The sequence below is a fragment of the Emys orbicularis genome, chromosome 3 (assembly GCF_028017835.1).
Source record: "Emys orbicularis isolate rEmyOrb1 chromosome 3, rEmyOrb1.hap1, whole genome shotgun sequence".
Classification (NCBI taxonomy): Eukaryota; Metazoa; Chordata; order Testudines; family Emydidae; genus Emys; species Emys orbicularis.
This window is the reverse complement of record NC_088685.1, coordinates 145215628-145234825: the sequence shown is the minus strand read 5'-3', so window position 1 is coordinate 145234825 and position 19198 is coordinate 145215628. Positions and strand designations below refer to the sequence as shown.

The 19198-nt window shown below is 46.7% G+C and overlaps 1 protein-coding gene across 1 annotated transcript in view; it reads left to right on the top strand.

Annotated features, from left to right (window-relative positions):
- LOC135876272 (kinesin-like protein KIF28) overlaps positions 1-19198 on the top strand; it is a 56529-nt gene that overhangs the window by 32419 nt on the left and 4912 nt on the right. The window contains exons 17-20 of the mRNA XM_065401467.1: positions 3943-4217; positions 6516-6650; positions 7290-7456; positions 14578-14681. Of these exons, the coding sequence (XP_065257539.1) occupies positions 3943-4217; positions 6516-6650; positions 7290-7456; positions 14578-14681 (681 nt within the window). The remainder of the gene's footprint in view (positions 1-3942; positions 4218-6515; positions 6651-7289; positions 7457-14577; positions 14682-19198) is intronic.

The following is a 19198-nucleotide window of genomic DNA, read 5'->3' as shown; positions in this document are numbered from 1 at the left end:
GTATGCCTAGGCTCGGCACCAGCACCCCCATAGCGCCGGTGTAAGGGGCTCCCGCCGAGCCTGCACTCCTCGGTTCCTCCTTACCGCCCGTGCGGCTGTTAGAACTTCCCCCCTTTGCCTTGAGCAAAGTGCTTTTAGTGGTTTCCACTGTTCCTTCATTGTCAATAGTTTCATAGGGTAGTAGTTCTAGTAATTTAGTTAGTTATAGGTTAGGACCATGACACCTCTCCATACTCTCTCTGTCCCTCCCCTGGTACTGGGGCATGCCTCTGGTGCCGGTGGTTTAAACAGATTGTGTTGCTTTCTACTTGCCTTTAAAAACATCTTGTTTCTCGGAATGATGGGATCACAGGAGTGTTATATTTAAATGCTAGAAAGGTATCCAGAGTGTGTGTATCACTGTAGATACTGAATTGGTGCACTTAACTGTAGGTCCTCTTTCTCTTACTGGTGTTCATCCTATGGGTTGCACATAGTCACTAGTAAAGCTAACTGAAGAATCTGGCAAATCTGAGTGCACCAAAGTGAGAACCCCATGACTAGGGCCCTACCAATTTCACAGCCATGAAAAACGCTTCACGGGACATGAAATAAGATCTTCCCCGTGAAATCCGATGTCCCCTGTTCCTAGGAGTGCCCCAGCAAAGGGGGCTCCTAGCTCCAGCTGCACAGTTGCTTGGGAGGGGGAGACCAGACCTGTCCCACCTCCAGGATGCTCTCTGGGACTGGGCAGCAACCCAAAGGTTCCTGCAGCTGGAGGAGACTTGTGGAGTTGTGTCCAATCTTCCCTGTGCTGCTGGGAGCGCCCCAGCAAAAGGGGCTCCTAGCTCCGGCTGGGCAGGGGAGGGACAGGACTTGTACATCTCCTGTACAGCTGCTTGGGAGAGGGGGGAAGAGACCAGACCCACCTCTGGGTGCCTTGTCCTGCTGCAGGACACTCTCTGGGACTGGGAAGCAGACCCAGAAGTTCCTGTAATGGAGGAGGCTTGTGGAGTTGGATTGGATCTCCCCTGTGCTTCTGGGAGCCCTAGCTGCTAGTCCGGGCAGGGCTGGGGCAGGACAGGACTTGCTCTTACCCAAGAGCAGCCCTGAAGGGAATCTCTCTCGGCTGCAGATAGCTCCAGACCTCCTCCTCTTCCTCCACTCGCTTCCTGTCCCCCCCCCCCTTTGTAGCTGCCTGGGGAGGGGACATTATACAGAGAACTGCCCCCCCCTTCCTCGTGCAGTTATTATCCTATTTCAATAAAAATAGAAAGAAAGGTGAGGTACTTGACAGAATTTTTTGATTGACACTTTACAGCAGCAAATCACACTCAGGGCTCAACTCACTGACTGGTAGATATGGACATTGGATAGGTTTTGTAGCGTAGTGATCTCAATTGACTGCCTACCAGAAGACACGTGGAATTACTGTAAAATGAGTGTGCAAAGTAAATCAGAAACCTCAAAAATGATTACTGCAGCGGATCGTGTGAAAGAATTTGGAAGCCAAATTCTACATGTCAGTGGTGACAATCTATTTTGTACAAGCTGCAGTGTTTCATTGGATCACACACGTCGGGCAATGGGTCAGTGCCACTTAGACTCGGAAACCCATCAAAGCAAAAAGGGGGCTGCATGACCCCGCTAGAACAGCTATAACAAGAAGTTTTAAAAAATCAATGTCGTCTTCTCTTTTTAAGAAGACGACAGAGAGCTCTGAGACCGGTTATTTAGCTAGAATGGAACTTGTGGCTGCGTTTGCAAGTGCTAATATAGCACTGGAAAAACTTTATCTCCCAAAGCTGCATGAGTTCATTCAACAGAATGTACAAAATGCCAGTTGCTTACCAAGTGCGAATAAGCTACGACAGACCTACCTTCCAAAGGTTTTTGCTACACATTTTGAGATCGTCTCAAATTAACTCATGTGAGTCTTTTGCAATTATTTTGAATGAGTCTACAGGTGAGCAAGACAACTATGTACTGCATGTTCTGTTTGATTTTATTTCTGACAAGGCTGAAGATGTACAGATAGGAAAACTAACAGTGCCCACCGACTGCATCTCTTTGGCTGCTGTTGACACTACAGTTTCTCAAGCGGTAATTAAAACCGTTTCAAAATACAGTGTGAACTTTGACAAAGTATCTGCTTTCATAAGTGACAATGCAACTTACATGACAAAATCTTTAAAATGGGTTTTGCAAGGTCTAATGTCAAATGCTGTCCATATTACATGTAATTTCTCTTGTCAGTGAGCTGTGGAGATGTTTGGTAAAGTTGATAACTGGTCAGCTACATTGAAAGATCTTTTAACACTGCCCTAGCTGCAAACTTCGATACAGGCAGCACATTGCAAACACGACTGAAATGACTGAAAGTCAGGAACCAAAAATTGCACTTCCCCTAGAGCCAGAATTACTGGTTGGAATTCCCGGTTTTGGCCTGTATAATACCATGCAGCTCACCTGAGTTGGTCTCAGAAGAGCTGACACTGACACTGAAAACACAGGTTTTAACAGAACTATCCACCCTTCTAAATGATGATCAGCTGAATGAGGAAGTTCAGTTTGTTGCTAAAAATGCCACAGGACTCATGGACTTAATCACTTGGTTTGAATCTTGACCTGTCAGAACCACCAAGGGTACCACAAAGTAATGGACGTACTGTTCTGGGCTGGAGCACAGTCAAACAAAAACCACTCTGACAATGCTGAGTTAAATGCCAGTGCTCAGCAGGTGTTTTTTGCATGGCAAAGAAGCTCAGACAATACTACTGCTATGGGGAAGAGTCAAGCGATGGAGCAAAAACGTCTCAAAAGTTTCAACAACCTGCAGCAAGGTTCTTAAAAGCAGTGTATATTTTTGACCCTGCACAAATGCACCTGTTGCTGGTGGATTTCAGCTCACTTCATGCAGCTCCTGGCTTTGATAAGATTGTAGGCTGGAGATGCCTGCTTACAAAAATATTGTGAAAGAAGCAGGCTGTAGTTTGCCTGTGCTGCAGTTTTGGAACTGAGTGGAAGGCACAATCCTCCATCTTGCAAGGCTAGCTCAGCGCTGTCTGACAATTCCAACCAACTCCGTGGATGCAAAGAGAGCAGTGTCTAAACACGGACAGGTGTGTTCAGCATAGGGACAGGGAATGAAGAAAGACACAGTTGCTGGATGCTCCAGGCTGACATTCAATTAATGACATTTGAAACCAGAACTTTTTTTTCCACTTGTTTGTGTTAACTTAAGGGAATGGTTCACGCATTTGAGGCTACCAATTGAGATCACTACCCTACAAAACTCTCTGATGCCCATATCTGCCAATCAGGGAGTTGAGCCTTGGGTGGTGTTTGCTGCTGTAAAGCAACAATCAATAAATCCTGTCACGTTCACATGACCTTTCTTTATCTTACTGAAACAAGCTAATAATTGCATCTGGAAGTGGGTGGGAGGGGAAGCGCATCCTGTACCTCTCCCCCTGCAGCTGCAGAGCGATGGGAGCAAGAAGTGAGTTGGGGGGTGGGGTGCGGAGCTTTCTGCAGAGGTACCCAAGAGCAGCCGTGCAGAGGAAGAGAAAGTCTTGTCCCTCCCAAGCCAGCCAGGACTAGCAGCTGGGGCGTTCCCAACAGCATGGGGGAGATCAGACCCACGTCCACCTCTGGGAACCTGCTGCAACTGCAGGAAGCTCTGTGGTTGCTGCCTTCAGAGTCCAGCTCTGAAGGCAGCACAGAAGTGAGGGTGGCAATCCCACGACCTCACAAAGAACAGCTTTGTGACCACCCCCATCCCTCTTTGGCTCAGGACCCCCACGGTTACAACACCATGACATTTCAGATTTAAACAGCTGAAAATGTGAAATTTACCAATTTTCAAATCCTATGGCCGTGAAATTGATCATAATGGAGTGTGGATTTGGTAGGGCCCTACCCATGACCAGTCATTGTATCGTCTTTCCTATGCATCTCTAGGTGTGGGTGTGGTCTAAGGCCAAGTTCATCAACAGGAAGTTCCTAATGGAGGAGGTTTACCAGCATTTTTTAGATGGAGAGGATGTGTATGTGGGCCAAGACCATGACCCATTCTGGGATCCTGTTGAGGTCATTCATTTAGGATCTGCTCACATTTGGCTTCAGTCACTTGCTTACTGCATGAAGCTGGAAGAACAAACAGAAGTTCTGAACTCTGAAGGAATGGAGGAAGCTATTCTACTTATAAATATAGCTCCGTGTTCCAGTGATGGAAGGTAAAGGTTTGCCTTTTCCTTATTTGAACTAGCTCCTATCTAAGATCACTTTAAAAAAAAAAAAAAAAAAATCCAATTCAGGAATTTCACAGGGTGATATGTCTGGTAGGAGATGGAGGCTAAACACATGGAGGAAAATATAAAGGCCATGTGAAATTCGAACAGGTTTGCACAGGTATAAACAGGAGCAGATTTGACCCAAAGACATTAGCCCATGGGGAAAATATGCCATGTGACAATACTGTTGATGTCCAGGTCTGTCCTGATCTCCCTGGGTGCTACAATGACAGCTGCTCAGCCCTTGGGAAGGTGAAGTCCCTTGAGTTGTTACCAGGGTCCTACCCGAGCTAAGTAAAAGAACCACACTGATGAACTCTAGAGGGAGCTGCTACCAGACTTCTTTGCCAGATGGAGATGGGTTGTGCAAGGAAGGGCCTTACTGGGAGACTTTAAAATTGAAAATATGTGAAGTTTTGTTCGATCTTCTGGGAAAGAGGAACAAAGCGTGTAATGAATAACTACCCATTATCTTCTGTCACACTTTACCAGCTACTGAATAACGATTACAAAGCACCCCAAGTACATGAGGTAGTATGCCACTGAGCTCAGCTGTCTCGGAAATGTTTAGGTGGGGAAGCTTTGGAGGCAGTAGTAGTGTGTGGGAGAAGGCACTGGTGATGCTCCAGATAAAACAGGTTTGAGGGAATAAAGAGACAATAAACACAAACGTTTTGCACCAGTGGTTCTCAAGCTGTGGTGTGTGTAGCTCTGCTCTGTAAGAAGCAGAGCTGGTTTTACCACAGCGGTGACGCTTTAGTCAGTTTTCAATCAGTGACACTTCTGGGTAGTTGTAGGTCAAGGACAGTAAGGGTTTCCAAAAAATCATGTGACCAACTAAATTTAGAGCCCCGCCCCATGAACGGCAGCTTTTTCTGATGTTTGAAATTTATTTGTAAGCAAATTTGCCATCACCATAACTGAAGGTTGTTAAACACACGGAAGGCCAGACCAAACCACAAATTGACTTGGAATGCTTAGAGTAGTGGGAGCAGCAGGTGGTGATCCTTTCTAGACTGGGGAAGAAGTAGTGTTTAAAAAAAAAAAAAATTGTGTTGGTAATATGTTTTAATTAGCACGATTTTAAACACCACTTAGCCCCGAGTGTAGACCTTGACCAGCTAACACATTTGTAAAGGCATTAAACCCCGTCTACACTAGATATCAAGTTATGTTTATATTCCAGGGCCAGTAAGGGGAAAAGAGAGTCAGTATTAATGCAGAATCTTACTTCCAGGGCTTGTCTACTTGGGAAGTTAGTGCACAGCAAGTTAAGGCGTGAATTTACAGCCACTAATTACTCTAACTCCCCATGTGGGCTCTCTTAGGGCTTGTCTACACTTACATTTTATAGTGCTCTAACTTGCTGGCTCAGGGGTGTGAAAAATCGCCCCCTGAGCACAGCAAGTCTGAGCGCCTTAAAGCGCTAGTGTAGACAGGCTCCCAGCGCTCGGAGCTAATCCTTCGTGGAGGTGGATTAACAAGAGCGCTGCGAGAGCTCTCTCCCAGGGCTCGTGTGCGACCACACTCGCACTTCAAAGCACTGCTGCAGGAGCATTCCCGCGGCAGCCTCCCACGGCAGCGCTTTGAAGTTTCCAGTGTAGACATACCCTTACTCTTACAAAGTGCCTTTGTGTGCTTTAGTTTACTACACTTCAAAGTGTACTAAGCTAACTTGTGTCTGCTTTCATGGTTCAGCCTCGCTTTGTACCACCCGAAAGCTTTATAGCTTGAGAAGGTTGGGGTTAAACAAATACCTTTTAGTTTAGTTGTAATCCACTGAATTAGGGAACTTGTTTGTAAAGACAGAGTGGAAAAATATTTTTTGAAGGTGTTTGTGTGCTCATTTCTCCTCCCTGCCTCTATACTTTCTGCTTTTTTGGTCTATTCTGTGTCTGTCTTCCAAGGATCTTGTTGCACTTCCCTTCCCCCTCTCTTTGTTTTCTCCTAATCCCTGTATCTCTCACTCCTTCAAAGGATACCAGACCTATCTCCTAATCTTGTCTTGGAGTTCCAGTAGCAAAAGAAATGAGCTAGATTTGTAATATACAGTCCCTTCCAAATGGTTTCCTTTCCTATCATAGGTGGTTACCAGAATATTTGTGTGTAAACAGCTGTCCTCTCCTCTGTTCCCAGCCTCCTCCTCACTGACCTGATTCGTTCACTAAAGTCACTGTCATATATTTGCTGTGAAAGCTGAGCCAGATTTGACATGTTATATCCTTATTCCTACATTTTTAGAGCCTTCAGAGAGGATGATATGGTCATTGACCCTTTGGAATTGCTGGGAAGAAGAATTGATTTCCAGATTCACATCTTACAGTGCCTTGGAGTCAAATGGCTTAGAGAAGTCACCGAACGGGGCATTCAGATAGGGTGAGGGGTTTCATTAGTTCACTGCTTCCTTCACAGTATGTTCAGTTGCAATCATTGGCGAAAGCAAGAGCAGTTTCATAGTTATCCTAACAGAAGTTTCCAAATTGCATGAGCTACTATCATCTGTTAGATCTCTAAACTGCAGGATGTACTTAATGTCAAAATCTCAGCTGTCCTCTTAAAGGACATGTTAATAGGCGCATGCCCTGCCTTGAACAGGAATATTTGAACTCATTTGCTCCAAACAAAGGTGAATTTCCTCAGTGAATGGGAGCAAAACACCCCTGTGGAGTGGTGGGGGTTGGGAGGACAGAAAGCTTTAAGCTTCATAATACAAAATAAAATCTTGTATCATTAAAGCTGTTTAAGCAAATGCATTTTTAGACAGTGACAAAATGTTCAGTGACAAACTGCTACAATCAACAAAATAAACCCTGAAAATGAATCAAGTGAAGTAATATTTTCACATAAAGTGGTTGGTGTGCCTGCACAAAGTGCTCTATTCAACAAGAGGGAACAGCTGACTTCAAAATGTTGCCATAATTCTTTTGTTCGCATTTTCTTTGTTCAAATAGCTGACCTTTTCAAATACTGAACTGGCAGTTATTTACATTTTATGTTAATGTTTCATTCCCCTAGGTACAGAGTTTATGATCTTCCACACTCTCTATACACAAAGCCTGTCTGGAAAAACATGAATGCTAAGATTGAAGAGACAGTCCACTTCTCAGCCCTAAATGCATCCCACGAATTTTTAAATTATTTACAAAAAAATGCTTTAATTGTTGACTTGTGGGGGCTTCAAGGTATTTCTTTACAATATTTCTTTTTAATTTGCATAGTTCTTCATGGCTGCGGGTTGTAAATAGAATCAAACCATATTATAGCTTACTTTTCAAATATAAAACTGCCGGATGGCAAGACAGAGCATGCTCACTTATATTACTGTGACGCTTTAATTTAATATTAGTCCAGTATTTAAATACTGAAAGACTGATGAGAATTTGCTTGGCGTAACCGTCTTAGAATGAATGTGTCAACCTAGCCTAGAAGGATCCAATCATTTACATCATTTGATGCTAAAAGCAGCCTCTGTTAAATAGCTCTGTGACATCTCAAATTTAAGAATCTTATTGCTTTAGAAACATTAATGAAATAAGGTTCACAACACCCCTGTGAGGTAGATGAGCATTATTACCCTCATTTTACAAGTGAGAGCACTGAAGTACAGTGAGGCTAAGTAACTTGCCCCAGGCCATACACCAAGTCATTGTCAGAGGTGAGAAACATATTGTGTAGTCCTAGATTAGACATTAGTCCTTACTCTCAGTCCCCTACTCTTCAGGGTGGGAGGAACAGCGTCTGTAGTGTGACTGCATGAATACCACAGCTTGTAAATACCAATATTCACTTTCATGAGAGTTAGTGATTTTTTCCAGCAAACACTTGCCAGGACGGGGGCGTCAACCCGTCAGACTGGTTTGCCGGCTAGAAGTAAAAGTAGAAACGTGCTCTGGTACTATTGTTAAGAGCATCCATGTTCTTACATTATTGTTTAGCATTCATATGGACAGAGTGACAGTTCCCTGACTGTGTTAGGGAATATATTATACGCTAGGTTTTGATCTAGGCTTAGTGTTATAATCTAAGGCCTGGTCTACACTACGACTTTAATTCGGATTTAGCTGCCTTAATTCGAATTAACGCTTGACCCGTCCACACAACGAAGCCATTTAATTCGAATTAAAGGGCCCTTTAATTCGATTTCTGTACTCCACCCCGACGAGCGGAGTAGCGCCAAAATCGAATTTGTCAATTCGAATTAGCGTTAGTGTGGCCGCAATTCGATGTTATTGGCCTCCAGGAGCTATCCCACAGTGCACCATTGTGACCGCTCTGGCCAGCAATCTGAACTCGCATGCACTGGCCAGGTGGACAGGAAAAGCCCCGGGAACATTTGAATTTCATTTCCTGTTTGCACAGCGTGGAGAGCACAGGTGACCACAGAGAGCTCATCAGCACAGGTAACCATGCAGGCTGATAATCGAAAAAGAGCACCAGCATGGACCGTACAGGAGGTACTGGATTTGATCTCTATATGGGGAGAGGATTCAGTGCTAGCTGAACTGCGTTCGAAAAGACGAAATGCCAAAACTTATGAAAAAATTTCCAAGGGCATGATGGAGAGAGGCCACAATAGGGACACAGATCAGTGCCGCGTGAAAGTCAAGGAGCTCAGACAAGCCTATCAAAAAGCAAAGGAGGCAAACGGTCGCTCCGGGTCAGAGCCGCGGACATGCCGCTTCTACGCTGAGCTAAATGCATTTCTAGGGGGTGCCGCCACCACTACCCCACCTCTGACTGTGGATTCCGAGCTGGGGATAATCTCATCAGGTACACCTGATGATTCCGTGGAAGGGGAAGAGGAGGAGGAGGAGGACGAGCTGGCAGAGAGCACCCAGCTCTCCGTTCTCCCCAACAGCCAGGAACTGTTTCTCACCCTGACTGAAGTACCCTCCCAAGCCTCCCAAGCCAGCACCCAAGACCATGACCCCATGGAAGGGACCTCAGGTGAGTTTACCTTTTAAAATATAAAACATGGTTTAAAAGCAAGCATTTTTAATGATTAATTTGCCCTGAGCACTTGGGATGCATTCGCAGCCAGTACAGCTACTGGAAAAGTCTGTTAACATGTCTGGGGATGGAGCGGAAATCCTCCAGGGACATCTCCATGAAGCTCTCCTGGAGGTACTCCAAAAGCCTTGCCACAAGGTTTCTGGGCAGTGCAGCCTTATTCCGTCCTCCATGGTAGGACACTTGACCACGCCATGCTAGTAGCAAGTAATCTGGTATCATTGCCTGACAGAGCCTGGCAGCGTATGGTCCCGGTGTTTGCTGGCATTCAAGCAACATCCGTTCTTTATCTTGCTGTGTAATCCTCAGGAGAGTGATATCGCTTAGGGTAACCTGGTTGAAATAAGGGAATTTAATTAAGGGGACTGAGGTGGCCGTTCCTACTGGGCTGTTTGCCTGTGGCTGAAAAGAAATCCTTCCCTGCATTTAGCCAAGTGCAAAGGGGGGGGGGAGGATTGGCCCAGAGCTTTTCGCGTTTTGCTAGCAGGGATCTTCCCTGATACCAGCCAGGCGGTGGGGGGAGGGAGAAAGCACTCATCCCAGAGAATTCATGGCGGGTGGGGGGGGGGGGTGTTAGTTTGGTTCCTGCAGGGATCTTCCCTGATACCAGCCACGCGGTGGGGGGAGGGAGAAAGCACTCATCCCAGAGAATTCATGGCGGGTGGGGGGGGGGGTGTTAGTTTGGTTCCTGCAGGGATCTTCCCTGATACCAGCCACGCGGTGGGGGGAGGGAGAAAGCACTCATCCCAGAGAATTCATGGCGGGTGGGGGGTGGTGGTGTTAGTTTGGTTCCTGCAGGGATCTTCCCTGATACCAGCCACGCGGTGGGGGGAGGGAGAAAGCACTCATCCCAGAGAATTCATGGCGGGTGTGGGGGGGTGTTAGTTTGGTTCCTGCAGGGATCTTCCCTGATACCAGCCACGCGGTGGGGGGAGGGAGAAAGCACTCATCCCAGAGAATTGGATGGGGGGGGGGGTGTTAACCTTCAGCAGCAGAAAACAAGCTAACAGGAAAACTGCAGCACAACGGGCTTTGCTTGGTATGTGGGAAAGCAGGGCGCAGAAGCCTAAAGACAGTGGCTTACCATGGCAGCATGCAAGGTGAATTCTGTTGCCCCGACCTGCGTCTGTGATCTCTAGCAGCAAAGCCACAGGCACTCAATATTAAGAGGCAAAATGCGACCTTGCACAGAAATCACATGTGCTATGTAATGTGAATAGTATACACCGTGAAAGAGTATAAGCATTGTTCTGAAAAATGTATCTTTTAAAAAAATTCTCTCCTTTTTTCACTCCCTCCAGCAGGTGCAAATGTTTCAAGCCTCCCTCCTCCTTCCCGAAGGCTATCCCAGATAAGGCGTCGTAAAAAAAAGACGAGAGAGGAGATGTTTTCCGAAATCATGCAATCCACCAGGAATGAAAGAGCTCATCTGAATGAGTGGAAGGAGACGGTTTGCAAGTATAGGAAAGAAGCCAGTGACCGTGAGGACAGAAGGGACCAACGTGAGGAGAGGAGAGACGCTCGAGATGAGAGGTGGCGGCAGGAAGATCAGAGGAGTCGGGAAGCAACGCTGGGGCTGCTGCGTGAGCAAACAGACATGCTCCGGCGTCTGGTGGAGCTTCAGGAACGGCTGCTGGAGAACAGAGTGCCGCTACAGCCCCTGTATAACCCCCCTACCTCCTCACCATGTTCCATAGCCTCCACACCCAGACGTGTAAGAACACGGGGGGGGAGGCTCCGTACACCCTCCCATTCCACCCCAGTGGACAGCCCAAGCAAAAGGCTGCCATTTTTTTAACCTTTTTTTACTGGGCTTTTCCTTCCCGCAGATCCTCCTCCCAAACCCCACTCAGGTTCTGTGCCGCTACAGCCCCTGTATAACCCCCCTACCTCCTCACCATGTTCCATAGCCTCCACACCCAGACGTGTAAGAACACGGGGGGGGAGGCTCCGTACACCCTCCCATTCCACCCCAGTGGACAGCCCAAGCAAAAGGCTGCCATTTTCTTAACCTTTTTTTACTGGGCTTTTCCTTCCCGCTGATCCTCCTCCCAAACCCCACTCAGGTTCTCTCCCTCTTTTTATAATCAATTAATAAAGAATAAATGATTTTTAAACAATGGTGACTTTATTTCCTTTGAAAGCAAGCTGGGGGAAGGGGGAGGGTGGGTTCCTTACAGAGAATGAGTCAATAAAGGGGGCGGGTTTTCAGGAAGGATAAACAAACATAAATTTCACACTGTAGCCTGGCCAGTCATGAAACTGGTTTTCAAAGCTTCCCTAATGCGCAGCGCTTCATCGTGTGCTCTTCTAATCGCCCTGGTGTCTGGCTGCGAGTAATCAGCAGCCAGGCGATTTGCCTCAGCCTCCCACCCTGCCATAAAGGTCTCCCCCTTGCTCTCACAGAGATTGTGAAGCACACAGCAAGCAGTAATAACAATGGGGATATTGGTTTGGCTGAGGTCTGAGCGAGTCAATAAGGATCGCCAGCGACCTTTTAAACGGCCAAATGCACATTCTACCACCATTCTGCACTTGCTCAGCCTGTAGTTGAACAACTCCTGACTCCTGTCCAGGCTGCCTGTGTATGGCTTCATGAGCCATGGCATTAAGGGGTAGGCTGGGTCCCCAAGAATAACAATTGGCATTTCAACATCCCCCACGGTTATTTTCTGGTCCGGAAAGTAAGTCCCTTGCTGCAGCCGTTTAAACAGATTGGTGTTCCTGAAGACGCGAGCGTCATGAACCCTTCCCGGCCAGCCCACATGGATGTTGGTGAAACGTCCCTTGTGATCCACAAGTGCTTGCAGCACCATTGAGAAGTACCCCTTGCGGTTTATGTACTGGGTACCCTGGTGCTCCGGTGCCAAGATAGGAATATGGGTTCCATCTATTGCCCCACCACAGTTAGGGAATCCCATTGCAGCAAAGCCATCCACTATGACCTGCACATTTCCCAGAGTCACTACCTTTCGTAGCAGCACCTCCGTGATTGCTTTGGCTACTTGCATCACAGCAGCCCCCACAGTAGATTTGCCCACTCCAAATTGATTCCCGACTGACCGGTAGCTGTCTGGCGTTGCAAGCTTCCACAGGGCTATCGCCACTCGCTTCTCAACTGTGAGGGCTGCTCTCATCTTGGTATTCTGGCGCTTCAGGGCAGGGGAAAGCAAGTCACAAAGTTCCATGAAAGTGCCCTTACGCATGCGAAAGTTTCTCAGCCACTGGGAATCGTCCCACACCCGCAACACTATGCGGTCCCACCAGTCTGTGCTTGTTTCCCGGGCCCAGAATCGGCGTTCCAAGCCTATAACCTGGCCCATTAACATCATAATCTCCAAAGCACCGGGGCCCGCGGTCTCAGAGAATTCTGTGTCCGTGTCCATGTCCTCATCACGCTGGTCGCTGCGCTGCAATCGCCGCCTCCTCCTCCTCGCCTCTTTTTTCTGGTCCTGTGTAAGCATAAACTCCACGAGAAAGCGCGAGGTGTTTATAATGTTCAAGACTGCGTTCTGGAGCACAACGGGATCCATGCTTGATGCAGAATGGAGTCTGCAGAGTTCACTCAGGAAAAAAGGCGCGAAATGGTTGTCTGCCGTTGCTTTCAGGGAGGGAGGGGGAGGCTGTACCCAGAACTACCTGCGACAATGTTTTTTGCCCCATCATGCACTGGGGTCTCAACCCAGAATTCCAAGGGGGGTGGAGACTGCGGGAACTATGGGATAGCTATGTAAAAGCTACCCACAATGCCACGCTCTGGAAATCGATGCTACTATGGTAGCTTGGACGCAAACCACCGAATTAATGGTGCCTAGTGTGGCCGAATACATTCGAATTTATAAAATCGGTTTCCTAAATTCGAATTATATAAATTCGAATTAATCCTGTAGTGTAGACATACCCTAAGACAAAGTTACTGTTCCCTAGCATGGGTATAGTTCCCTAGCATGGCCAGTAAGTTGTTCAGTCCATACTAAAAATAGAAGATGATTGAACATGGATGCCAATAGTCACAGAAGTGAGCAGTGCTTGTATGTAGTGCTTTTTGCAGTGTGATTGGGTTCTAAATCTTGGAGGTTTGAGTGCTTAGATTGCACTGCTAGCTCAGGCATAATAGATCGGGTCAGGACATCCTGCAGGTGCTGTGGCATTACTTATTACTAAGGCTGCGATTTAGTCACGGATTCTGTGACTTCCAAAGACCTCCGTGACTTCAGCCAGCACTGGCTGGGAGCGGCAGACGGATCCACTGCCACTCCCGGCCATCGTGGGCGACAAGGGGGATCCCTGCTGCTCCCAGCCACCGCAGGGGGCCCTGGGAGCTCCACCTGCAGCTGCCCAGGCTCCTCATTTTGTCATGGATATTTTTAGTAAAAGTCAGGAACAGGTCACAGGCTTCCATGAATTTTTCATGAATGTCCCTTCACAGTCATCTGTGGCTCCAAACTAACTGGCTTTCTCATTTTCAATGGCAGAAAGGATGACAAAAGGGCAGAGAAGAGGATGGGTAACAGGAGAGGGGAATGAAAGTTTGTAACATTTTTCCAAAAAAATCTTTACTGTTCTTGTGACATTTTGGGGACTACACAGACCGGTAACCTTGAGGGCCTATGTTTTGTGCAGTTGTGGTGCAGTTCCCTGGCACCAGTAGCCATCCCACCAGCCTAGTTACTCTTTGGAGGGTGACCCCAACAGCCTTTCCAGTCCCAAATCTCACCAAATACATCTTCCTTGTGAAAAAACCATCCCCCGAGTGACATAAGTTACACTGACATAAGCGCTCATGTGCACGGCGCTATGTCAACGAGAGAACTTCTCCCACTGACATAGCTTCCGCTGCTTCCAGAGGTGGTTTTATTATGCCAATGGGAGAGGGCATCTTCCCCAGATGTGCTGCAGTGGCGTAGCCATATCAGTACAGCTGTGCTGCTGCAGCACTGTACGTATAGACACAGCCTAAAAATCTGTAGGTTTACAGCCCGGTATCCCATGTATTTAGAACTCTAACCTAGCTAATTGTGAAATTGGTGTCTGAAATTTTAGATGTTTAATTGTTGATGTGTGACTTTAAAAGAATCAAACAGATGATGTGAGATTTGTTATACAAATGTTATATGTTGGAGGCAGGTTTGAGAAAATGGAGATTACTGGTGTAAGTTCAGAGAGACGTGTCAGAGCTTGGAGCGAAGTTATTTTTATTTCTCCCTAAATATTTCAATTGATGTACAACACAAATACAGTAGTGAAGGAGTGTGACAACAGTCTTAACTGGGCTCTCTTTCCCACAATGCAGAGGGGTGCGCTGAATTGGACTACTCCCTACAAGACATGGTCACAAACGAGGGCGCCATTATAGTTGATAATCCAAAAACTGTGATTGCAAAGGATATTGGTCTGGTGAGTCCACTTAAATTATTAGTAACATTCTTTGGTAAAATCAGTGGATCTGATGAACCTGCAAGTTTTTACTTCCCTGAGGGCTTGTCTACACTTATACAGAGACAGCGGCACTGCTGTAGCACTTCAGCTTAGATGCTACCTGCACTGACAGGGAGTTGGAAAAATCCACATCCCTGAGCAACGTAGTTAAGCTGATCTAATTTTTTTTTTTTTAGTGTAGACCAGGTCTGAGTAGTTATTTACGCAGGTAGTGCTTTGACCTTAATGGGACTACTCCAGTGATTCAAGATTGCAGGATGGGGCCCAGGAAGTATGCAGTATTTCATGTGAGGCAGTGATCCATATGTACAGCACAGAATCACTGTCCTAGATAACGCATCTTGTCCACTCATGAGTTTTATCAAACTCAGTACACAGTACTGAGCCTTCTAGCTGCTGACCTGCTTCAGACAATGCTTTAGAAAGCACCACTGTTACATAGTTTAGCTACAACTAATTCTTAATCTGGGATACATTAGTAGACTCCTTTAATGACAATGGCCATGGGGCTGACAGGGCGGGGGGGCTCCAGCAATCAGGGTCCCACAATGCCCCACATAGCTGTCGGTGGAAGCGCTCCTGGTGAGGATGTGCACCATCGACAGAGGGCGTGTAGTGTGGACATGAACCCCGGCAGTAATTGCTGCGGTGGCTGTATGTCAACCTAACTTAGGTCAACTTAATTTTGTAGAGAAGACAAGGCCTCCGATTTGTTTATAGTGAAAACAAGAATTTTATTTAACAAAGAACAGAGATTCGAATGAGAGCAAGCACAAATATTGGAAACAAATGATTACATATAAAATAAAATCATAACATGCATTCTAGAGCCTAAACTTAACTCATAAACTTCATTAGACAAGAAAATGTCTTATCTCACTCAAAGTTCTCCTCCCAGCCTTTAGCAACAAGTCTGGCTGTGATCCTCCATTCATAAAATAAGCCAGCTGGCCGCTTGGCCCCTCCATGAAGGATACCATTATACTCCCGAAAATTCATTGACTCTACTTGTAAAGAGGATACCCCTCCTGTTTTTGTTTTTTCCTGCAAACCCCCCCCCCACACACACAAGGAAAATTGCCACATGGAAATAAGTATCCTGAAGATCAAGAGCAACAAACCAGTCATGATTCAAAGCTGGTAGGATAGTAGCTAGGGTCACCATTCGGTATCTCATGTACTTGGTGTACCTTTTGAGACCTCAGAGATCAAGAACAGATCCCACTCCTCTCTTGGATTTGCGAATCAGGAAATACCATGAGTAGAATCCTTGTCCTTAGGCATGGACTTATATCTTCCTTGCCACAATCTCTCATTAGCTGCTGTTCTACAAGAGAGTTATGGACCAGATGAGATTAGAGCACTCTTTGCGGGTTTTAACAGTGCTTCATTTATAGGGAGGATTGCAGAATGTCCTCCAGCTTGTGGGTATGTTCCTGCACAAACTCAGGTTGAAGCCATTCACTTCAGGAAATCCTGATGCAACTTAAAATCCTCAGCCCCTGGAAAGGAAGAGTCCAGTGCTGCAGTCTCATTCGGTGTCAGGGAGATGAAAGAAGCGGAGCCATTGGAACCTCCTGAGGTAGCACAGGTCCCTGCACAAGTGGCTGAGGCTGAACCTGCTCTGAGGAAGCAGCCTCCATCTGAGTCTGCAATATAGGTGGCTGAGGAGGGGGATACCACAGACTGGTCGGATGACCTTGCCTTGGAGTGTGTTGAGGATTGGGAATTTTCAGATCAAGGAATGACCCCCGGATTCCAAGGAGGCCATTGGTGATAGGCCAGTAGGCACTGGTCCACGAGTCCCTACTGCGGAAGCAGTGCCAATCTCAATACTGATTGTGATCCATAGGAGGTCTTGACAATCTACGATAATGATGTCTCAAAGCCAAGGGTACAGGAGGAGAATGTCACTGAGCTCAATCCTGACGAACCCCCAAGTCGTCCGAAGGCAATGGGGGAGCCACCGCAGGTGGAGCAAGCAAACATCCAGCCTCATCTGATGCCCAATACCCAGTTGCATCAGTACCAAGGCAGATACAGAAGTCAATGCCTTGAGGACTGGGGAATCGCACTCCCACTTGGTACCAAAACAGAAGACACCACTGAAGGCTGGGTTGTTACTGATCTTCTAGACCTGGTCTGCCCTGCAGTCCTCATTGGTACTGAAGATAGTAATTGTGCCAAGGGGCCCCTTTGTACCAATAAGGAGGTTAACCTTGGCTGCCCACTCTGAGCCTTATACGATACAGATGATGGTGCAGACAGTTGAGACAAGTCTGCAATCAATCCTGGCAGCACTGAGGACCACACAGAAGTCATCCCATCAGCTGAATGCTCCTGAATAACTGAGGAGTCAGGAACAGAGAGGCAAGGCAAGTCTGATACTGCCTACTATGGCAACAGTGTGGGAAGAACTAGGGCTGATGTCATCGGTACTGGACTCAACGGGCATCCCATGGACGGTACCGGAGTTTGTTACAGTTTCCAATTGATGCCACCTCAGTACCTGAGAGTGGGTAAATGCTCCAGCTCCATCCTGTGTACCAGAAGAATCACGGGATCAGTCTGCACTCCTGGAAGAGGAGGCAGAATCTTCCTGAGCTCTGAAGTGGTTGCAGTCCATTTTGTGAGGCCTTTTCCTTGGAGGACCAGAGGAAGGAGAATGATCCTGTCTCCCTCCTGGGGAAGGCATCAGAGTCTGGCTGAGGAACATCCGCTCACTTCGGTTCTGAACTTGTCTGAGGAGCCGGACAGTCCTGGAGGTCCCCGGCATTGTAGGGGTCTCATGGCCTGCTCCATAAGGTGCTGCTTGAAGTGCAAGTCCCTTACCACCTGTTTTTTTTTCTTGATTGATGAGCAGATGGAGCACATTTCTTTAATGTGCACTTCTCCCAAGCACCGCAGGCACTATGTGGAGGGTCATATTGGGAATGAACAATATTAAAACTCTGGAGAAGGTATTGCACCAGGAAAACAATCTATCCTAACTAATTACTAGCACTAAACCTAAGGTAGTACTAAGCTAAATAACTTTCAGCTATGTACAACAAAATCTGAGATAGAAAAGAATGGGGTAGATACCACACAGAATGCTCTGATTCCAGCTCCAGGGGATGAGAAAGAACAGGGGAAGGACATTGGGGTGGCACTGCCCTTAAATAGCCGAAGAAGGGGTAAGGGCCACAGAGCGCGAGTGCCACTCCTACAGGTACTGCTAGGCAAAGTTCTCCAGCTTCAGTGTGCTGGGCTTGTGCACGTCTGCTTCGATGTGCTGAGTGGATTACATGTCTGCAACCCGTCAAAGAACAAATCCCAGCTGCAATTTCCTCATCTTTCCCAATGTGGCAGTGAACCCCTTGTCCTCTTCTCCAGTTGGCACTTTCTAAGGTGTTCCTGGATCTTATTAAATACATCACAGGGTCTTTCAACATATCATTGGAGGTGGTGCAAGGGAAATCACAAACTGCTGGGCATTTTGCACCTTGCCATGCCTATAAATCAGGGGCTGCTGGAGCCTGCAAAAGACCGTGGCAGACACCAGCATAGATTCTAGCTATATCCAAGCATGTTGACAGGCCAAGTCTCTGCCAAGGGCTTGGAATACATTTATTCTCACCCAGTACCAGAATCTCTTGTAGCAACTGTCCAGGAGAAGTCCAAACCACAAGGGCCCCCTCAAATCAACACATAGGAGAAAGACCCCAAAAAGTTGGATGTACATCAACATAAAGCTTATTAGTCACCCAGCCTCCAGTTGTAAGTAGCTAATTACCAAACCTTTCTCACAAAACGTATTTACACTGGGACATGTTGTCTCAAATTATGGACAGGGTTACTCCTGAACATAGGAATGAGTTAAAATCTATATTGAATGAGGGGCAGCTGATAACTCATACTTCCCTACAAACAGCACTTGACCCGTCGGATATGGTGGCACGCACCATGGCTACATCTGTGGCAATGAAGAGATCGTCCTGGTTCCAGGTATCGAGAGTGCCCAGGAAGGTCCACGTCACCCTTGAGGACCTTCCCTTTGAAGGCAATTCACTTTTTGATTCAAAGACTGATGAGAAACTCCATTCATGAAAGGTCTCCAGGGCTACCCTGGAGTCCCATGACCTGTACGTTCCAGAAGGAAACAAGCATGACCTCAGAATTCCTACAGGCAGCGTAGCACCCTTCTGGCCACTACTATTAGCAACCTCAGAGGACATTGGAGCAGTTGAGAATCTGGTCTGACTCTTCTTTACACTTTGGTAACACTTGTGTAGCCTGTTATGCTAATAAAAATCTCATTTGAAATGAACTGGTTGCAAAATAGTTATTTTAGCTCGTCATTTATGATCATTTCAACTGGAGAAATTAACAGTTTGAGTTACATTTTAAAGAAAATAAATGACCACTTGAATAATAATAAATATCTAGCTCTTACATATTACTTCTCATCAGCTCTCAAAGCACTTTAGAAAGAG